Source organism: Pollachius pollachius, assembly GCF_949987615.1.
Source record: "Pollachius pollachius genome assembly, chromosome: 4".
Classification (NCBI taxonomy): domain Eukaryota; kingdom Metazoa; phylum Chordata; class Actinopteri; order Gadiformes; family Gadidae; genus Pollachius; species Pollachius pollachius.
Window position 1 is genome coordinate 14,536,375 of NC_136937.1, and position 19,034 is coordinate 14,555,408.

Genomic DNA, 19,034 nt, shown 5'->3' on the forward strand with positions numbered 1-19,034 from the left:
CACCCCAGGGGACTGGGGCCTATTGGGCTTGTGGGTCAGCTGGCCTTGGTAGCGTTTAGGAGGTGATCAGCTGATCAGTTTAGTACAGGCAGATCCCGGCTAACCTTCAGCACTATCTGCTGATGACAGAGGATTGAATGGATTCAGCCCCTCCACGCGCCCTGCCTCCACCAACACTGGGCTCCGTTGCTCTCTCCTTACTTTCTATTTTTAAAAACTAACATAGAATCAGGCTGTTGTTTCTTTTTTATACACACATTCTGAATGTGTCCGTTTTTTGTTCTGTCAGATGGGCGATTTTGTTGGATACAAAAATTTGATTTAATTTGAATATTTTGTTGATTAATTGATTAGCTCTTCGATGTTTCTTTTTGTTGGTGTTTGCTGTTAGTTTGTTTTTATTATTGTAGCCTTAGTTTGGTTTTTGCCTTGGAAGGCTCTCAATACGCTTGAGAAGAGAAGACCTGACCAAAAAGAAAAAAAGTTAGAGGAAAAGAGTCTGAGATCAGGACCAGGAGATGGCGGAACAAAAGGAGGATGTACAGAAGTTCCTGGACGGAAACCCGGCGTTTACTAAAACATATTTTGCCAAAAAAATGAACCCGGACTCTATTTCAAAGGTGGCGAGCATCCCACTGAAACAGGTGGACTTCAGCCAGTTTGATGAGCTCAGCCAGGTATGTTACTGATGCTACAAAATGTAGGATGGAAAATATCAGTAGTGAGAAGTCATAAGAATTAACCACATTTTATGAAACAAGAAATGTGCTTCTTGATGACCTGAACCTGTACGTTTTACCGGTCCCTTTATAATCCCCAAAAATATATTTCTTACGTTTTATTATATCTCTCAACATCTGTGTGGTTTATGCATAGAAATGGCGGGAAATTTGTAAGCAACCTTAATTGAGGTAGACGATATAAAGAATCTCTATCATTTTTCAGGGTAGGCCAAGTTAATATCAATATAAAGTAGGGGATGAGTTTCATGATTGTCATACATTTATCCACATAATTGTGAATCTTTTTTTTTTTTAAAAAAAAGGTGCACTGTTGAATTAGCATCCGAATGAGTAGAGTTCTCGTTTGCTTTCCCTCCATTCCAGGTGGAGGAAAGCCAAATCATGTACGACCTGATCAAAGACATGCAGGAGAACGTCAACATGGAGAAGGTGGTGTTTAAGATACTGAAAAGAATCAGCTCACTCATCCACGCCGACCGGTGTTCCCTGTTCATGTACCGGCAGCGCAACGGCGTTGGGGAGCTGGCCACCCGGCTCTTCAACGTCAACGCCACGTCGGAGTTCGACGACTGCGTGGTACAGCCGGACTCGGAGATAGTGTACCCGCTGGACCTAGGGCTGGTGGGCCACGTGGCTCAGACCAAGAAGACGGTCAACGTCAAAGACGTGAAGGAGGTAGTAAAAATCAGACAGTACTATACTAATGCTAATGATTTACATTTATATTAATAATATCCCCGTGCTTAGCTTTTCATAGAGTGAGGAATAAACACTACATAATACCACGAAAAAGCCACTAAAGATTGGCGGCAACTCCTTGACAATGTTAAGTGTTCGACAGTTAATCTACAGTGGTTTACACGGCTCTTAAATTTCATTATATCCAGGTGTGATAGAACTGAATCAATCTAGCACCGAGATAGTTACTATCCAAGCGCCAAGAGTATATTCAGAGCTGCCATGTTGGTCCTTCTTGACAACATATTTGAGGATACCAAGCAACCTGTTAGTATTATTGGTGTGGTGATAAAGTGCCAAGATGGCGGCTTGGAATGTGTGGGACGTCATGTGAAACCATTCTATACTTCAGTCACATGATTATAATAACATTCCACATATCTATTAATAAGGAAAATCATCTTTTCATCGCTGTATTATGTCTATAAACGGTCTGAAAGGAGACTACGTAAGTGAGCAGCGATGGACTGCCTGTGTTAGCCTCTGGGGATAACCACCCAAATCCCCTTGTGAGACTTAATCCATTTATTTTGATATCCCATCATGCAATGCTTTGGATAATTGGCCTGTTTCTTAAGTCAGCTGGAATTCCATAGTGCTAACAGTTTCACACTGAATAAATAAAACGACAGAGCTTTACATAGTGGTTTTGGTGGGTTTAGGACTAGGTTATTAAGGGTTGTTAAGAATACCAATGACTCCCAGCTTCAGTTTATCACAAGACTTTTGGGATGTATTCGCTTCAATGCACTGCAATTACATGATCCAAAAACGAGAAAAACACAAACTGATTGTAAACCTTGTCTAGTGCAATTAGTCAAACTATGTATTTTGTCTTTGCAAACCATGTATTTTGTCTTGGTGAGGGTTTTTCCAAAGAGCATCGGCATGGATACTATAGATTTCATATTTCATATTGATTTCATATTTCATATTGTCAGGTCAATATGGACATATTGCATAACTTCAATCTTTAAAAACTATATAAAAACAATGCATAGTCATACGAGTCAAGAGAGTAAATGTCAAGAATTCACTGTTTGTGTGGCCATCTCCAAACATTGTTGTCATGCAGAACCAGCACTTCAGTGACTTTGTGGACGAGCTCACGGAATACAAGACGCGCAACGTCCTGGCCACACCCATCCTGAACGGGAAAGACCTGGTGGCCGTCATCATGGCCCTGAACAAGACCAGCGGACCCTTCTTCAACGCAGAGGATGAGGACGTAAGACACAACGGCACCCGTAAACACACACACATACACACACGCACCTACGCACCGCACACACACGCATGTACGCATGTACGCACACACATACACACACACATATGAATGCACACACGCACATGCATGCACACATACACATTGAAAATCACATGCACAGGCTCATACATGCAAACGCACACACACATGCACGAACACAAACACACGGACAAGCACATGCACACACACTCACGCATGCACGCGCGTGTGCACACACACCCTTGCACACATAGCACACACGAAGGCTTACACAAACATGCGCAACACAAGAATGCACGCATGCAGAACTATTTATATTTATATTCCCATTATAAAGTCTCCAATGTCATGTATATGGAAAATACTGCTGTTGAATATGGATTCAGACAGTAAATACATATACAGTAAATACTGTATACCTGTATAAATATACACATTCTGAACACACACACACACACACACACACATACAGACACGCATACATACAAATATGTAACAGACATTTATATTGAAGCAGATTGCGATAATTCTTAAAGTAGGGTTGGTAGGGAAGTGGCGATACATAATGTTCTTATTGTGTAACAAACCTTTCTGCCCTGCTTCTAAGGCTCAGAGCTAAAGTTCACCTGTGGGCTGAAATCACTACCAAGTAGGGAATTCCCTTTTAGCCATCCTACATCCTTCACACTGTTACGTCTATCTGGTCATTAATCCACCAGGCGTAATCATGTCATCCCAATCAGAAATAACCTAAGCCGTAAAATGGATATACGCCTACGTGTCTGCGACGTAGTGACGACTACTACACCACCAACACTCAGCCATGCCAGCAAGCGCCCTCACATTCAAGCACTTGAGCTAACTCATTTATTTAATAACCAAAGTGTACACAGTAGGATTGATATGATGTATATTTGTATTGTCATTATTTATAGATTTGTTTCATAGTAAAAGTAAAAGGTTTTGCTTTAATTTACCTTGATGTTCAATCACGTGTGATTTATGATTAGTAGGCTATTATATATCTAAAAACATATATATATATAATAAGTTGCATTCTCATGTGATCCACACACTCTTAATCTTTGTCCCTTAGCTTTTTACCAAGTACCTTAAAATCGCCACCTTGAATTTGAAGATCTTCCACTTGAGCTACTTACACAACTGTGAGACACGCAAAGGACAGGTGAGAGGGCTCCACTTTGCTGCTACTTTAAGACAAAAAGGACTTTGCTGAGGTGTAATTGATGCAGAAAATCAAGACGTGTGTGTGCATGTTCTCCCCCAGCTTCTTCTGTGGTCTGCCAACAAGGTGTTTGAAGAGCTGACGGACATAGAGCGACAGTTCCACAAAGCCTTGTATACGGTCCGAGCCTACCTCAACTGTGATCGCTACTCCGTAGGCCTGCTAGACATGACCAAGGAAAAGGTACGGAGACGTGGATGTGAGAGTGGGTGTCAGTGTGAGTGTGAATCTGAATCTGAGTATGAGTATGAGTGTGAATGTGAGTGTGTGTGTGTGTGTGTGTGTGTGTGTGTGTGTGTGTGTGTGTGTGTGTGAGTGTGTGTGCGCGTGTGTGTGTGTTTGTGTAAATAAGGGTGGTGTGTGTGCATGCTTGCATGTGTAAACATTTTGGGTGTGATCTTCCTTCATACCATCAACCGACAATTAAGCGCCTTATTTTCATGTGAATGTATTACAGGGTGTAACATGAGTTAATTCTAATGTGTATATTTGTATTCTGTGGTTTTCCTCTAGGAGTTCTTTGATATCTGGCCGGTGCTGATGGGGGAGCAGCCTCCGTACTCTGGCCCATTAACGCCAGATGGGAGGGTACGTTACACTCCTGACTAATACATTCAACCTGCACTATGTACCTTTTCTACTGAGGCTATTGACTCCGTAAAAATTATATTCTCGAGAATAGAATGTGCTCATCCACCAGTCAAACCATCCTGGGAATTATACTCAAAATAAAGTTTTATTCTGGTCCACTTTTTTTTCGTCACTTGAACCGTGCTGCAACTGTAGCTGCAACTGTAGCTGCAACTGTAGCTGCAACTGTAGCTGCAACTGTAGCTGCAACTGTAGCTGCAACTCAAGCCACTAGAGGCTGCTAAGGGGACAACTTACATAGTGCAGGTTAAAGGTTAATATTCAGTAGAGAATGCTATTGGTTTCAATCTGCTTTTTTAACGTTTCCTTTCCTATTTTCTTCATTTGTTTCCACTTAGGAAGTCATATTCTACAAAGTGATTGATTATATTTTACACGGCAAGGAAGAGATTAAGGTCATACCGTGAGTAAATCCTACTACTTTTTCCTGTATCCTTACCTATCTGGCCCACTGTAAAATACATAGGGCTTTATTCATCCATCTTGGTTTTAAACGCGAGGAACAAGATTGCCGTGAGGCGAATGAGGCCCATTCCAAGATAGAACAATTGACACAATGATGGTGGCTGAACCTTCTAACAAGGCCTCCTCTCCATCTGTCCCAGAACCCCACCAGCAGACCACTGGGCACTGGTCAGTGGCCTGCCCGTCTACGTCGCTGAGAGTGGATTTGTGAGTTGTTCTATATATAAACTTAGCACAAAAAGTAAGGAAATTTGTGTTTGGTAAATTATTTCTCTGTGGTAACAATGCTTTTTGGCAATAATTCTTATACCATTGGAAAGCCTGTTTAGTTCCCTTTCAAATGGTGCCCCATTTGTAAGGAACATGTATTTGTGGGATGAGCAGCATCGCTGAGTATGTGGGTTGCGGCCATGAAAAATTTGCCAAATCTTTTCTGCCATTACCAAACAGGTTATTTTGCTGTTGCTATTGACACTTGTTTTGAGCTTCTGGTACCCCCAGGTGCTGCCAATCAGGTGCCTGATTGACAGCTGATTGGCAGCACCTGTGAGCATGGGCCCTACTACTGTAAGTACAGCTACAGTCAGTAAGTGTCTGCTCCAAGAATCGGCAAGGCGCGTTTGACTGATCTGGATAGGGCTCTTGCGATAGGGCAACTTCAAGCTGGTGTTTCGCAAAACCAAGTTGCGGCATTATTTGGAGTGAGCCCTAGTACCCTCTCCAAACTGAATGCCAAGTTCCATATAATGGGGGATGTCAAAGACAGGCCGCGAAGTGGCCCTGTCAGCACTTAGCTGTCACCCTGTCAGCACTTAGGTGCCGTAGGCTGTCTTCTACAGATTTCTAGTCAAGGTTTGCAGGATGATATGACCGACGGCTCTCTGCCCAGACAATCCGGAACAGACTACACGCAGCCAATCTCCGGTCTCATAGGGCTGCCAGGAGTCCTGCCATGACTGCCCTTCACAGTCAGGCCTGTTTGCGCTGGTGTCTGCAACACGTGCACTGGAACCTGAACATGTGGAGGAACGTTATGTTCAGTGATGAGTCCAGATTCTGCCTACGGCAGTTGGATCATAGGTTCAAAGTGTGGAGAAGACGCGGAGAACGCTATGCTGATTGCTGCACCGATAGAATAACATCTTTTGGTGGAGGCAGTGTGATGGTGTGGGGCGGCATCTCCCTCACTGGAAAAACGAGGCTTGTCATCATTGGAGGCAATCTCAATGCAGAGAGATACAGAGATGAGATCTACAATTAGTGGCAATCCCATATCTCCACAATCTGGGACCGAACTCTATCCTCCAAGATGACAACGCTCGCCCCCACAGGGTGGGGTTTATCAGAGACTACCTCCAGAATGTGGGAGTGGAGAGGATGGAATGGCCTGCTAGCAGTCCTGACCTCAACCCCATCGAACACTTGTGGGATCAGCTTGGGCGTGCTGTTTGTGCCAGGGTGACCAACACAACCACGTTGGCTGACTTGCGACAAATGCTAGTTGAAGAATGGGATGCCATCCCACAGCAGTGTGCTGCCAGGCTGGTGACCAGCATGAGGAGGAGGTGCCAGGCTGTTGTGGCTGTGTATGGTTCTTCCACACGCTACTGAGGCTCCTGTTTGTGAAATGAATAAATTATTAAATTGCCAATATGTCTTGTTTCTTCAAACTTCAATCATCCAATCCACCAAACACCAAACGAGTCAATGGCAGAATAAGCTGTTTGGCATTGGCAGAGAAGATTTGGCAAATTTTTCATGGGCGCAACCCACATACTCAGCGCTGCTGCTCATCCCACAAGTGCATGTTCCTTACAAATGGGGGACCATTTGAAAGGGAACTATACAGGCTTTCCAACGGTATAAGACTCATTGCCAAAAAGCATTGTTACCACAGAGAAATAATCGACCAAACACAAATTTCCTTACTTTTTGTGCTAAGTTTATTTATATATATTATATTCAAAAAACGATTTCAACTTTAACCTTACATTCTCTTATTTCGTTCTGTAGATTTGCAACATTATGAATGCCTCCGCCGAGGATATGTTTCAATTCCAGGTAACAGCCTAGATTCCCCTGGTCAATATATTGTTATTCATTCAGACCAAAATATATGATGTCTACTAATTACTAAACTTGGCCTGAACTATTTTGCAGAAAGAGCCTTTGGATAGCAGCGGCTGGACCATAAAGAACGTTCTGTCCCTTCCCATCGTCAACAAGAAGGAAGAGATAGTGGGCGTGGCCACCTTCTACAACAGGAAGGATGGAAAGCCCTTTGATGAACAGGACGAACAGCTCATGGAGGTCTGAGTCTTACATGTTCTGTGGTGGCAATTTTAGTGTGGTTTTACTCATTACCGATAATATCGCAATAAAGCGATTCTGCAATAATCAATATATTGTCAGACAATCCTATGACGATATATCACGACATATGTCTAACAATGAATACAAAATGACTGTGAGATCAATTTGGTAAATTGCTGTATTTTGGTCTTTATTCATGTTTGGAACTGAGTATTTCAGTTACTTGTCTTGACTATTTAAGAGTGCCACCTCGAGGAGCAGTGAAATCTGTTTAGAGCGCCTTACATTATTAATTAAATTATCAATATTTGGTATGATATTTACTGTTTAACTCTTGATGAATCAAGCATGAAAATGCAAAATGAATTCTTAAAAAATAAAAGAAAAGTATAGAAAAATATTATATTTTTCGATATTTTGCAACAGTGCATCGATTCTCTTGTCGCACGAGAAAGGCGACGATATAGATGGATATTTTGTCCCACCCCTAGTATATACCAGGGCAGGTTTATCTAAAGTTTGAACCTCATTATCTTAAGGACATGTTGCTTTGTATCTGCAGGCCCTGACTCAGTTCCTAGGCTGGTCAGCTCTGAACACGGACACATACGACAAGATGAACAAACTGGAGAACCGCAAAGACATTGCCCAGGACATGGTGATGTACCACGTCAAGTGTCGTGACGACGAGCTGCAGAACATCCTGGTCAGTCCCAACACCCACGTGACAGCTGTCCTCTAATCACAGGCCTCCGTCTAATGAATAAACACCATTTGGTGGATGACTACAAGTCATCCACCATTTGGTGTCATTCATTACCGTGTGCAGAGAGTTTTTGCATAGGCGGTTTGTGAGACTGGAACCCCTCACCAGGGAGGTGCTAATGGCTCATTCACTAGTGCTCTTTCATTGTTATTGAGGTTACAAACATAACATTGTTGTCTTTTTAGAACACAAGAGAGCTGTATGGGTCTGAACCAGCAGACTGTGAGGAGGACGAACTCCTGCAGATCCTGGTAAGAATCCATATATATTAACGGCTGTCACTTACTGCTATGTATCTTGTTGGTATTGTGGAAGACATCAGGAGTGTTGGGTACTACTTTGGTACAATATGTTAATCCTCTCTTTTGGTTCTGTGTGTGTCCTACTGGCTCTCTTTAATGTTATTTTTTATACTGTTCTGGGTCGTTTTATCTTTAGAAAAAGAATCTCCCCCAGCTCATTAAGAAGTTTGAGATCTACGAGTTCCACTTCTCAGACCTCAACTGCACAGAGATGGAGCTGGTCAAGTGTGGGATCCAGATGTACTATGAGGTCGGGGTGGTCAAGAAGTTCCAAGTACCGCAGGAGGTAAGCACAGGGACATCAGACTTTTGCTATTACTGTCTGGTCTGTCATTATGCAAGGAGATGATTATGCATCTCTTTGATTATATTTTACGCTTCATACCTTACTCTTAAAGAGCTACTAAACACTCCAAACAAACCTTTGTACATCTTTCTTTCTTTCCCTCCTTCTTTCTGTCCAGGTGCTAGTGCGCTTCATGTACTCCATCAGTAAGGGATACAGGAAGATCACCTACCATAACTGGCGCCACGGCTTCAATGTCGGCCAAACTATGTTCACACTCCTAACGGTATCTAGTCATTTATTCATTCCTTTGTGCCATTCATGCATTCAGTATTTGTCCATGCATTCATCCATCATTCATGCTCTATCCTATGTAGTGATACCAGATCACAAATGTTAGCACTCTGCTGATGACTGATCACACTGTGGTTACGGCACTATTACTAGTCATAACTAAACAGGCTAAATCGTTGCACCTTCTCCTGTTCCTCCTAACCTGATCCTTGTCCTTTCCTCAGTGAACACTGCACCAGCTGCAGCCCGCCCTGTTCACCCAAAGTTCACGTGTTGTTCTCCACCGTTTCAGACAGGGCTGCTGAAGCGATACTACACCGACCTGGAGGTGATGGCTATGATCACCGCCGGCTTCCTGCATGACATCGATCACCGGGGCACCAACAACCTCTACCAGACCAAGTAAGTAACAGACGCTTTGGCTGGCCCTGCTGTGTGTTTTCACCAATGTATGAAGAACCTTAAGTCTGGTAGCAGACATCCTCTGGGCCGTTCTGGGCCAACCAACGCTGCGTTTCACTTTCTTTTGCTTCCTATTTGTGTCAACCGATCATGTTGCTGGAGCTGGGAGAAAACAGAGAACACAAACTTGGCAAGCAATAGTCCACTTTCCCCCCGGCGGAAAGACAAGCCAAAACTTATTTAACTTATTTAACTAACACTTATTTAAATCCCCTTCTGAACGCTTTGACCACTCGCTACACCATAGATGGACCGCTGAAACCCAGATGACCTGGTGTGAGACGTTTTGCTGTGTTCAGGGTGTTATGTTCACGGTAGTTTCCTTTAATCCAACAGATCAGGCAATCCTCTGGCCAAGTTGCACGGTACCTCGATTATGGAAAGACACCATCTAGAAATTGGCAAGTTCCTCTTAGCTGATGAGGTGAGAACCGAAGGAGGGCAACAGAAACAAATGTCAATGATGTATGTCATGTGCAGTATGGTCCGTGGTATCCAGTGAGAACTGACGATATATTTTCAGAACCCTCCCTATTTATAGTATCTGTATCATACTTTCTTAAAAAATAACTCTCCATCTCTATATATTGTACAGTGGGTGTCCTTCAATGTCCTTATCCCTGTTTGTCTCACTCGCAGCAATTGAATATCTACCAGAACCTCAACAGGCGACAGCATGAGCATGTGATCCATCTCATGGACATCGCCATCATCGCCACAGACCTGGCTCTGTACTTCAAGTAGGCTGCTCCTCAATCTCCCTGTTCCCCATCCTCAGATGGTTCAAGCTCTTCATGAATGACCTCTTTTAATACTCCAGCTCTTCATGAGCGACCTGTTTTAATACTCTGGGCCTCAGATGGTCCAAGCTCTTTATGAACAACCTGTTTCAGATGGTCTAGCGCTTCATGAACGACCTGTATTAATACTCTGGGCCTCAGATGGTCCAAGCTCTTTATGAACAACCTGTTTCAGATGGTCTAGCTCTTCATGAATGACCTGTTTTAATAGTCTGGGCCTCAGATGGTCCAAGCTCTTTATGAACAACCTGTTTCAGATGGTCTAGCTCTTCATGAATGACCTGTTTTAATAGTCTGGGCCTCAGATGGTCCAAGCTCTTTATGAACAACCTATTTCAGATGGTCTAGCTCTTCATGAATGACCTGTTTTAATACTCTGGGCCTCAGATGGTCCAAGCTCTTTATGAATGACCTGTTTAAATACTGGAACATCACACTGGTATCCCCCCCCCCCTCCCCCCGCCCACCAGGAAGAGGACCATGTTCCAGAAGATCGTGGACCTATCGAAAACCTACGAAGATGAGAAGAAGTGGGTGGACTTCATGTCTCTGGAAACCACCAGGAAGGAGATTGTCATGTGAGTGGGACAAGCACCCACCAACACATCCTGCGTGGTGTGCAGTATGTTGCCTGCTTTCATAAGTCATATCCTAACGTGTTCATATTGTATGTCAGGGCGATGATGATGACAGCCTGTGACTTATCTGCTATCACTAAGCCCTGGGAGGTGCAGAGCAAGGTGAGCTACTCCATGTGATGCTGTTATTGTTACACAAGGGAGGAAGGGAGGGAGAGAGGGAGAGAGGGGGAGGGTGGTTAGGAGAGAGGGAGCACAAACAAACAAACAAACAAACACAAATAATAACAAATACATTTTAGTCTATATTAATTAGTCTCACCGTTATCAAGTCATGTGTGTGTACCCTGTAGATGTAAACCTGTGTTGAGATCATGCTCATGATCCTTGCAGGTGGCCCTGTTGGTGGCAGCTGAGTTCTGGGAGCAGGGAGACCTGGAGAGGAATGTTCTGGATCAGCAGCCTATTGTGAGTTTCACTATTGAAGCTGTTGTTTCTTTCATCCATCCCAACGGCTCATTGTTGGCTGGGTCCTGGTGAGATCAACATTGTTTTATTTCACTGCTTCTTGCTGTTAATGTTCCAATTCTTGAGTTGTAGTATTTAAAGATAAGCATCTTTACATATCCCTCGCATCAAAACTATCAGAGACTTATCGTGGATGAGATGTCATAAAAAAACACATGAAAATTTGGTTATAGACTTGGTTAAATATGTATGTGTGTGTCTGTAGAATTTATTGGCATCCAGCCACTAAATTATAGGGAACTTTAAGAGTCCGGGAAGCTCAACCCTCTCTTGAATCAACTGCTGGCCAGACCAAGCTCCACACATCTTCACACACAGCCGTTATACTATACATACCAAAGGCCTGCGTGAACGCCGACGCCTCTACAACCCTGTTATACTAAAAATCATCTGGTGTCCGCTCTTAGAATCAAGGTTATTTCTGAGACAAAAAAATATACATAATTTGAGAGTAAAACCCATTGAGAGCACAAGGAAAACAAGGATAAAAGTACTTAAATTAATCAAATGAAATAAGCTGTGACCATAGCAGGCTGTTATGATCTTTCGTATGGCCAGGCTGTGTTCACCGTCTGTTGGCCTACTCTCTGACTCACTCTCTCTCCCCCTCGCTCTCTCTCCCCCTCTATCTCTCTCTCTCCCTCATAGCCCATGATGGATCGAACTAAATCAGCCGAACTTCCAAAGATGCAATGTGGTTTCATCGACTTTGTCTGCACCTTTGTCTATAAGGTACTGGTCTCCACATCATACAAATCATACAACGAAAGCATCAATCATTTGGTGGTTCAAACCAAACGATTGTTTGTCCCGTGTCCTATTTTGTCAATTACACATTCAATGTCATCGCGTACGTCAACAAGACCTTATATTTCTGTGTGTATACTTTTCTTTTGGGGCCTAGGAGTTCTCCCGTTTCCACCCGACAATCACTCCCATGCTGGACGGCATCCTGAACAACAGGAAGGAGTGGAACAACTGCAAGGAGGAGTACGAGGCCAAGCTCAAAGTCCTGGAGGAGGAGAAGGCGGCCAAGGCCCCGGCAGCAGGCCCCAAAGGTGGGATGTTTATACATTATATCAATACCTAAGCAGTAGCTTTATATATAAATGACTCTCTCTCTCTCCACATATAGATATATTTAGATATATCTACATAGCTTCATTTACATTATGATTAGAAAGGTTGTAAAGGCTTCTCAAGGATACTTATCATGTAAGATATAACATAAGAGATGCTTATTATATATAGTATAATAAGTATCAAGATCTTGATAGATACTTTCATACATATAATTTATCATTCGTATCCTTCCCCTATCCTGTATTTCTCAGCTAGCATTGAATTGATCTTATCACACCGTTTATAAAAATAGCCCAGTACATGTCGTCATTTCATCTGAGCATGACGCCTCAGTCAACACACACTCACAGCCACACAGCCAGCCAGCCAGACACAGTTCCCCATGTTGACCATCCCTTCCCATGTTCTCTTCACAGCTGGGTCGGCCAACCCCGGGGCAGCAGGTGGGGCTAAGACCTGTACTCTGTGTTAGAGGATACAGAGCGGCGGCCATGAAAGCATCCAATGCATTGGAGGAGAATGATGGCGTTACACACAGCAGACATGAGATGCTTCACATTTAGGTGACACCAAATGATGAGTTATAGGTTTTCCTGTTTGTTGGAATTATTCTGGCTCATGAAAAACAAAGGATAGAATGGTAGAGGACTCGCAGACCCTCGACCAATCATCAGTGGGTAAAGTGAACCTGCTCCATCCTACATCCGTACGGTTACAGACCATACCTACAGTGTACCTACTACATCCTGGTTACAGACCGTACCTAGAGTGTACCTACTACATCCTGGTTACAGACCGTACCTAGAGTGTACCTACTACATCCTGGTTACAGACCGTACCTAGAGTGTACCTACTACACCCTACATCCTGGTAACAGACCGTACCTAGAGTGTACCTACTACATCCTGGTTACAGACCTTACCTAGAGTGTACCTACTACATCCTGGTTACAGACCATACCTGCAGTGTACCTACTACATCCTGGTTACAGACCGTACCTAGAGTGTACCTACTACACCCTACATCCTGGTTACAGACCGTAGTGTACCTACTACATCCTACATCCTGGTTACAGACCGTAGTGTACCTACTACATCCTTCATCTGGTTACAGACCGTAGTGTACCTACTACATCTGGTTACAAACATTTATATTTCTGTCTGTCAAATTTAGAGTAGATATTGCCAACCCTTTAATCAAGCAAAAGTAAATACATTTCTTGTAAATATGCTTCTTCGCAAACGATACTATATTAAAGGGATTAGAATTAAAATTGTAACATAATATTGTATTTTCATAAAGAAGGTTTCCCTACTTTTAAAGAAGGTTTCCCCTACTTTAATATTACATCCAGTCATGAGACATTTACAAACAAGATTGTTTACCTTTGCAACCCATATAATCCCTGGCCAGTGTTCTACATAATCTACATTAAAGGAATCTATGGATTCATTTTCCCACAACATTAACAAAGTTTAGATGCTTCCTAAACAACGCCTTTATATTATAAAAGTCTGTAAGAGTCGCCTACTTAGATTCAAGGACATAAGACGAAGTATATCATCAGGTTATGTAGGCCACAGAAATTCTAGTTGAAGCCCAAGCACAGAAGTACCAGGGGACTCCTACATATATTTTGAACAATGCTTCTCTAACCTGGTTTTGTACAAATCTTAATGGAATTATAAAATAATTTGTATGACTTTATTTGAACGATTGCTCAACTTCAAGATGAAGTTGACTAAAGGGCAGAGTAATTCAAAATGTTGTAAATACCGCTGTAAATACCTTCCCAAGAATATTATTTTTCTAGTTCACAAGTAGAGTAGTGCACTACTCATTTCATGTTATTAATGCTTTCTTTGGTGAAGAACCAGCAAGTCTGTTATGGTAAGCATGTTCCACTAAGATGTGTTTCAATGGGGGCTCCACTAAATGTGTTGTGCTGATCAGAGGACATAGGCTCTGAGAATTAAGATGAACACAAAATCATAGGGAGTAATAATACCATGGAGTATTAGTACACATTGGCTGAATAAACTATTTAAAGTTTGGATGTATGACGTAAATAAAGCAATGTATTTTCACTAGAATTGTGTGCAATTTTCTTTTTCTTCTATAGTTCAAAGTGTGAGTTTGTCACAGAGGAGGTTACTATATTCCATGCAACATGTCCAGGGGTATTGTCCATACAGCACTTTCTCAGCAGGCCTCTGACCCCAATCCTGGGATTGCTGCTAAAGCAGAGGATTATAACCCTAGGGCTCATCTCCCACTGAAGGGCAACACACACACACACACACACACACACACAAGGGCCACCCATGACAACACAAAAAAACCGATGCACTCTTAATTGAGTAAATCTTTATTCTGGTTGAATCATAACTGTACAGCTGCAAGGGGACTTTACTTCAGGATGGTGTCAGTACTTGCTGCAGAGAAAGAAAAAAAAAAAGGTCAGGTAAAATGTAATCGCTCTAAATGATACGTTTCCATGACTCAAGCGGAAGGTCTTAATACAGTGCCGTGGGTGTCTGCATGCGTTACCTTCGGCAAGTGCTTTAGCGATGCGCTCCTGCTCTTCTCTGGTCGCCTTCTCCGCCTCCTCAATCTTCCTCTCCTCCGCAGCGATGGGCGCCAGGTATTCTTGATAAGAACACACAACGATACTGTCAACCACAGCCAACCCTCCAACATAACCCATATTCTACAGATCCCAAACAAACAAAAAAGGTCACTGTCTACTGTTCAGTGAAAGCAGTTCATTGTTTAACTATCTTTATTAAGTATGGGCAAATAAGTAGCCTTGTTTGTAATCTGCATCAGTCAACACCTCACGTTTAGTCGTGAGGTGTTGACTGATGCAGATTACAAACAAGGCTATTGATATTGGCACAATACCTTGTCTTATCTTGAGCCAATCTTTAAAGTGACCGCGATGTCTTACAAGAAGCAGAACTCATGCGGATGTGCACCGATCAGGCATCGTACTCACCGAACCGCTGCTTGCCATACAGCACGCCAAGGAACAAGGCGGACCATCTGGCCGTCTGGAGGAGGGGGGTTAGAGCCGAATCAATACCAATATGACAACGGTTGTTCGTTTCAGCAAGAGTATCCATCGTCCAACTATATCTATCCATCTATCAATCAATCACTATATTGGTGTATTGCATAGTTGTTAAGCATTTGACGTCATCCGTGCATAGTATGGAGGTAAGTAAAGCATCAGAGCTGCATATGGGTGCATCATATGGTTTTAAAATATCACAACAGTATCTTCGTGATGCATTTAAAAGTAAAGCATTAGAGCGGTATATCGGTGCATCAAATGATTGTAAAGCATTACAACTGTATATCGGCGCATCGTATGGTTTGAAAACATCAGAGCTGTACACAAAGCAGTAGAGATGTATATCGGTGTGTTTTACCTAAAGCAATAGATATGCATATCGGTGTATTGTATGATTTTAAAGCGTCAGCAGGTGGAGGAGGGAGGTGATTCCCATGGCAAAGTCCGCTCTGAACAGGACTCATTGACCTTGTAGTTCGATTAATCCCTCATCACCGAAGGACAATTGCTCGTTACAAAATAAAACCATAACCACAATTCCATATCTAGATTATGGTAAAATGTAATGTATATGATTCCAGCAGAAGCCACTGTGTGAAGAACGTGTAGTTGCACCGCGACGGTGTCAATGTCATGAGGAGCTGGCTTCGCAGCAGGCGGGTCGTACGGGTCAGCTGGTTGTATTACATTTAAAAGGTAGTGCGTCGACTACTGCATATATGCCGATGCTTTATTGGTATAAAGCGTTATTTTAAGTCAAGGAATATGAGTTTTTACCTTGATAAGCGGTGACACTGCGACTGGAGGAACCATTCTAGCGCTGGAGAGATATTGATGAGTTTCCGGGTCGAGCGGAAGAGAGTAGCAGCTAGAGCGCTGAGGGTTCCGGACATATTTATAAACATGGACGTCGACGTCAACGGAGCCGCCATACTGGAGAGGCAAAGCTGGGCTGGAAAATGTAATCGGGGCAGTAAAATAAAAAGCAGTAAATTGTTTTCATTTGTCATACTATTTCAATTAATCGTTTTGTATTAATGTTTATTTATATGACATATATTTGTTACATATTAATATATTAAAAAAAATAAAAATAATTAAAAAAAAAATATATATATATATATATATATAAACGACACCTTAAAATCGGTTGAGAAATGTTAAGTGCCTTTTTTTCCATAAAAACGGCAGCTCCCCCGTTTAGTCTGTTTATTGCCCTCTGCAACATGGCGAGGACGTTGACGTACAAACCAAAGGCCAGTGCGACATGTATAAATTACCATGGTTCTGGCGCCTCCTAGTGGAATGGATTTGTTGTTATTATCTAGAGCAGTGGTTCCCAAACTTTTCACAGCCACGTACCCCTTTAGACATCTGACCTCCAGCCATGTACCCCCTACTACCACACACACAAAAAACCTGTCTGTAAGTCCCCCCACCACCATCACCACGCGCACGCACGCACGCACGCACATACACACACACACACACACACACACACACACACACACACACACACACACACACACACACACACACACACACACACACACATATTTCTATACATTTCTATATTATTTTATTTTTCACCAAATGGATCAATTCTTACCAGCATTTTTAGTGTGCAACACCAGTTCACTTTTGAAAAAAGTAATCTACCAAACATTTCTACATTTCTAGAACATATTCAATAATAAACCGCTTGAAACTAAATTACAAACTCACCGCAGCTTTAATGAGAAGGGTGTGCATGAGAGGATGCGCATAGGTCTGCAATATCTGGCTGAATTTGAGAAAGTCTGAGTCTTAAATTGTTCTCCACACAAAGTCTTGCTCTGTATTTTGTTTTCATACTTGTCAGAGCTGAGAATCCACTCTCACACATGTACGTGGTGGCAAAGGGCATCAAAGTCTTAACAGCGCGTTTGGCCAGCACGGGGTATTCTGTGCACAGTCCGATCCAGAAATCCGACAGTGGCTTCTGATTAAATTCCATTTTCAGGGAACCATCTGTTGTGATCTCAATGAGACTTTCCTGTTCAGATGTTGATAAGAAAGCAGGCACATCTGTAAACGGATGACGTATCCAACTGTCTGAGCTGTCAGATTCGGGGAAATACCTGCGCAGCTGTGCAGCCAGCTCACGGAGGTGCGCGGTTATCTCGTGTTTCATGCTGTCTGTCAGGCAGAGTTCATTTGCACATAAAAATTCATGCAACGTGGGAAAGACCTCTGTGTTGTTGTTCTCCGTGCAGTTTAACCAGAGGTTCAACTTTTTTATCATGGCTTCAATTTTATCTCGCACGTTGAATATGGTTGCTGAAACCCCTTGTAATCCAAGATTAAGTTCGTTCAGACGAGAAAAAATATCGGACAGATAACCCAGGCGTGTAAGAAACTTTTCATCGTGCAGATGCTCAGACAAATGAAAGTTGTGATCACTGAAGAAAATCTTAAGTTCATCTTTGAGTTCAAAGAAACGTGTTAATACTTTGCCTCTTGATAACCAGCGCACCTCTGTATGAAGTAGCAACGTCTCATGATCGCTGCCCATTTCACTGCATAATGCAGAAAAAATGCGAGAGTTCAGGGGCCTGGCCTTCACAAAGTTCACCATTTTCACTGTTGTGTCCAAAACATTTTTCAGACTGGCAGACATTCCCTTGACAGCAAGAGCCTCTCGGTGGATGCTGCAGTGAATCCAAGTGGCATCAGGAGCAACCGCTTGCACGCGCGTTACTACTCCGCTGTGTCTCCCGGACATGGCCCGTGCGCCATCGGTACAGATACCAACACATTGTGTCCACATAAGTCCGTTTGATGTCACAAAGGTGTCCAGCATTTTGAAAATGTCCTCTCCAGTTGCCCTTTTTTCCAGAGATTTGCAGAAAAGCATGTCCTCCTTAATTGTCCCTTCATGAATGTATCGCATATATACCAGGACATGTGCCAGGCCGGCTACATCTGTCGACTCATCCAGCTGTAGCGCGTAAAATTCACTGGCTCGTACACGACGTAGTAGTTGTTTTAACACGTCCTCGGCCATGTCACTGATTCTCCGAGAAACAGTGTTATTGGATGAAGGCATGGTCTGTATAGTTTTTTTGGCTTTTTCCCCCAGCATCGTCCCGACCATATCCATGGCAGCAGGGACAATTAAGTCCTCGACAATAGTGTGTGGTTTGCCAGTTTTAGCCACTCTGTAACTCACCATGTAAGATGCTTGTAGCCCGCTCCTATTAACGGTATCTGTCTCCCGTATGCAAGTCTTACTGGTAGAAAGTCCTCTCAATTCTCGCTCAAAAAACTCCCATGGCTTATTTCTCAAATTAGCATGTTTTGTTTCTAAATGTCTGCGCAACAGTGACGGTTTCATTGAGTTGTGAGACAGTACTTTTGCACATATAACACACTGTGGCCGAGTAAATCCACCAGTATTAATCTTAGTGAACCCCAA

At 42.8% G+C, this 19,034-nt stretch overlaps 2 protein-coding genes across 2 annotated transcripts; one reads left to right on the forward strand and one right to left on the reverse strand.

The window, feature by feature from the left end:
* Positions 1-518: 518 nt before the first annotated feature.
* Positions 519-12,973, forward strand: LOC307074825 (rod cGMP-specific 3',5'-cyclic phosphodiesterase subunit beta-like; the record flags this gene model as incomplete). Its single annotated transcript, XM_079735202.1, has 23 exons — positions 519-677; positions 1,107-1,418; positions 2,557-2,709; positions 3,824-3,913; positions 4,016-4,156; positions 4,487-4,561; positions 4,963-5,027; positions 5,230-5,296; positions 7,103-7,150; positions 7,250-7,399; positions 7,965-8,108; positions 8,354-8,419; positions 8,607-8,756; positions 8,935-9,042; positions 9,343-9,452; positions 9,849-9,936; positions 10,152-10,252; positions 10,783-10,890; positions 10,989-11,052; positions 11,284-11,358; positions 12,067-12,150; positions 12,323-12,476; positions 12,918-12,973. 23 exons carry the CDS (start codon positions 519-521, stop codon positions 12,971-12,973), a joined length of 2,568 nt encoding a protein of 855 aa, XP_079591328.1.
* Positions 12,974-14,853: 1,880 nt separating this feature from the next.
* atp5mea (ATP synthase membrane subunit ea) lies at positions 14,854-16,431 on the reverse strand. Its single transcript, XM_079734724.1, has 4 exons — positions 16,355-16,431; positions 15,500-15,554; positions 15,052-15,150; positions 14,854-14,936 (listed from the first exon to the last, which is right to left on the reverse strand). The coding sequence occupies exons 1-4, from the start codon at positions 16,388-16,390 to the stop codon at positions 14,911-14,913; spliced, it is 216 nt and encodes a 71-aa protein (XP_079590850.1). The 5' UTR covers positions 16,391-16,431; the 3' UTR covers positions 14,854-14,910.
* Positions 16,432-19,034: the final 2,603 nt, after the last annotated feature.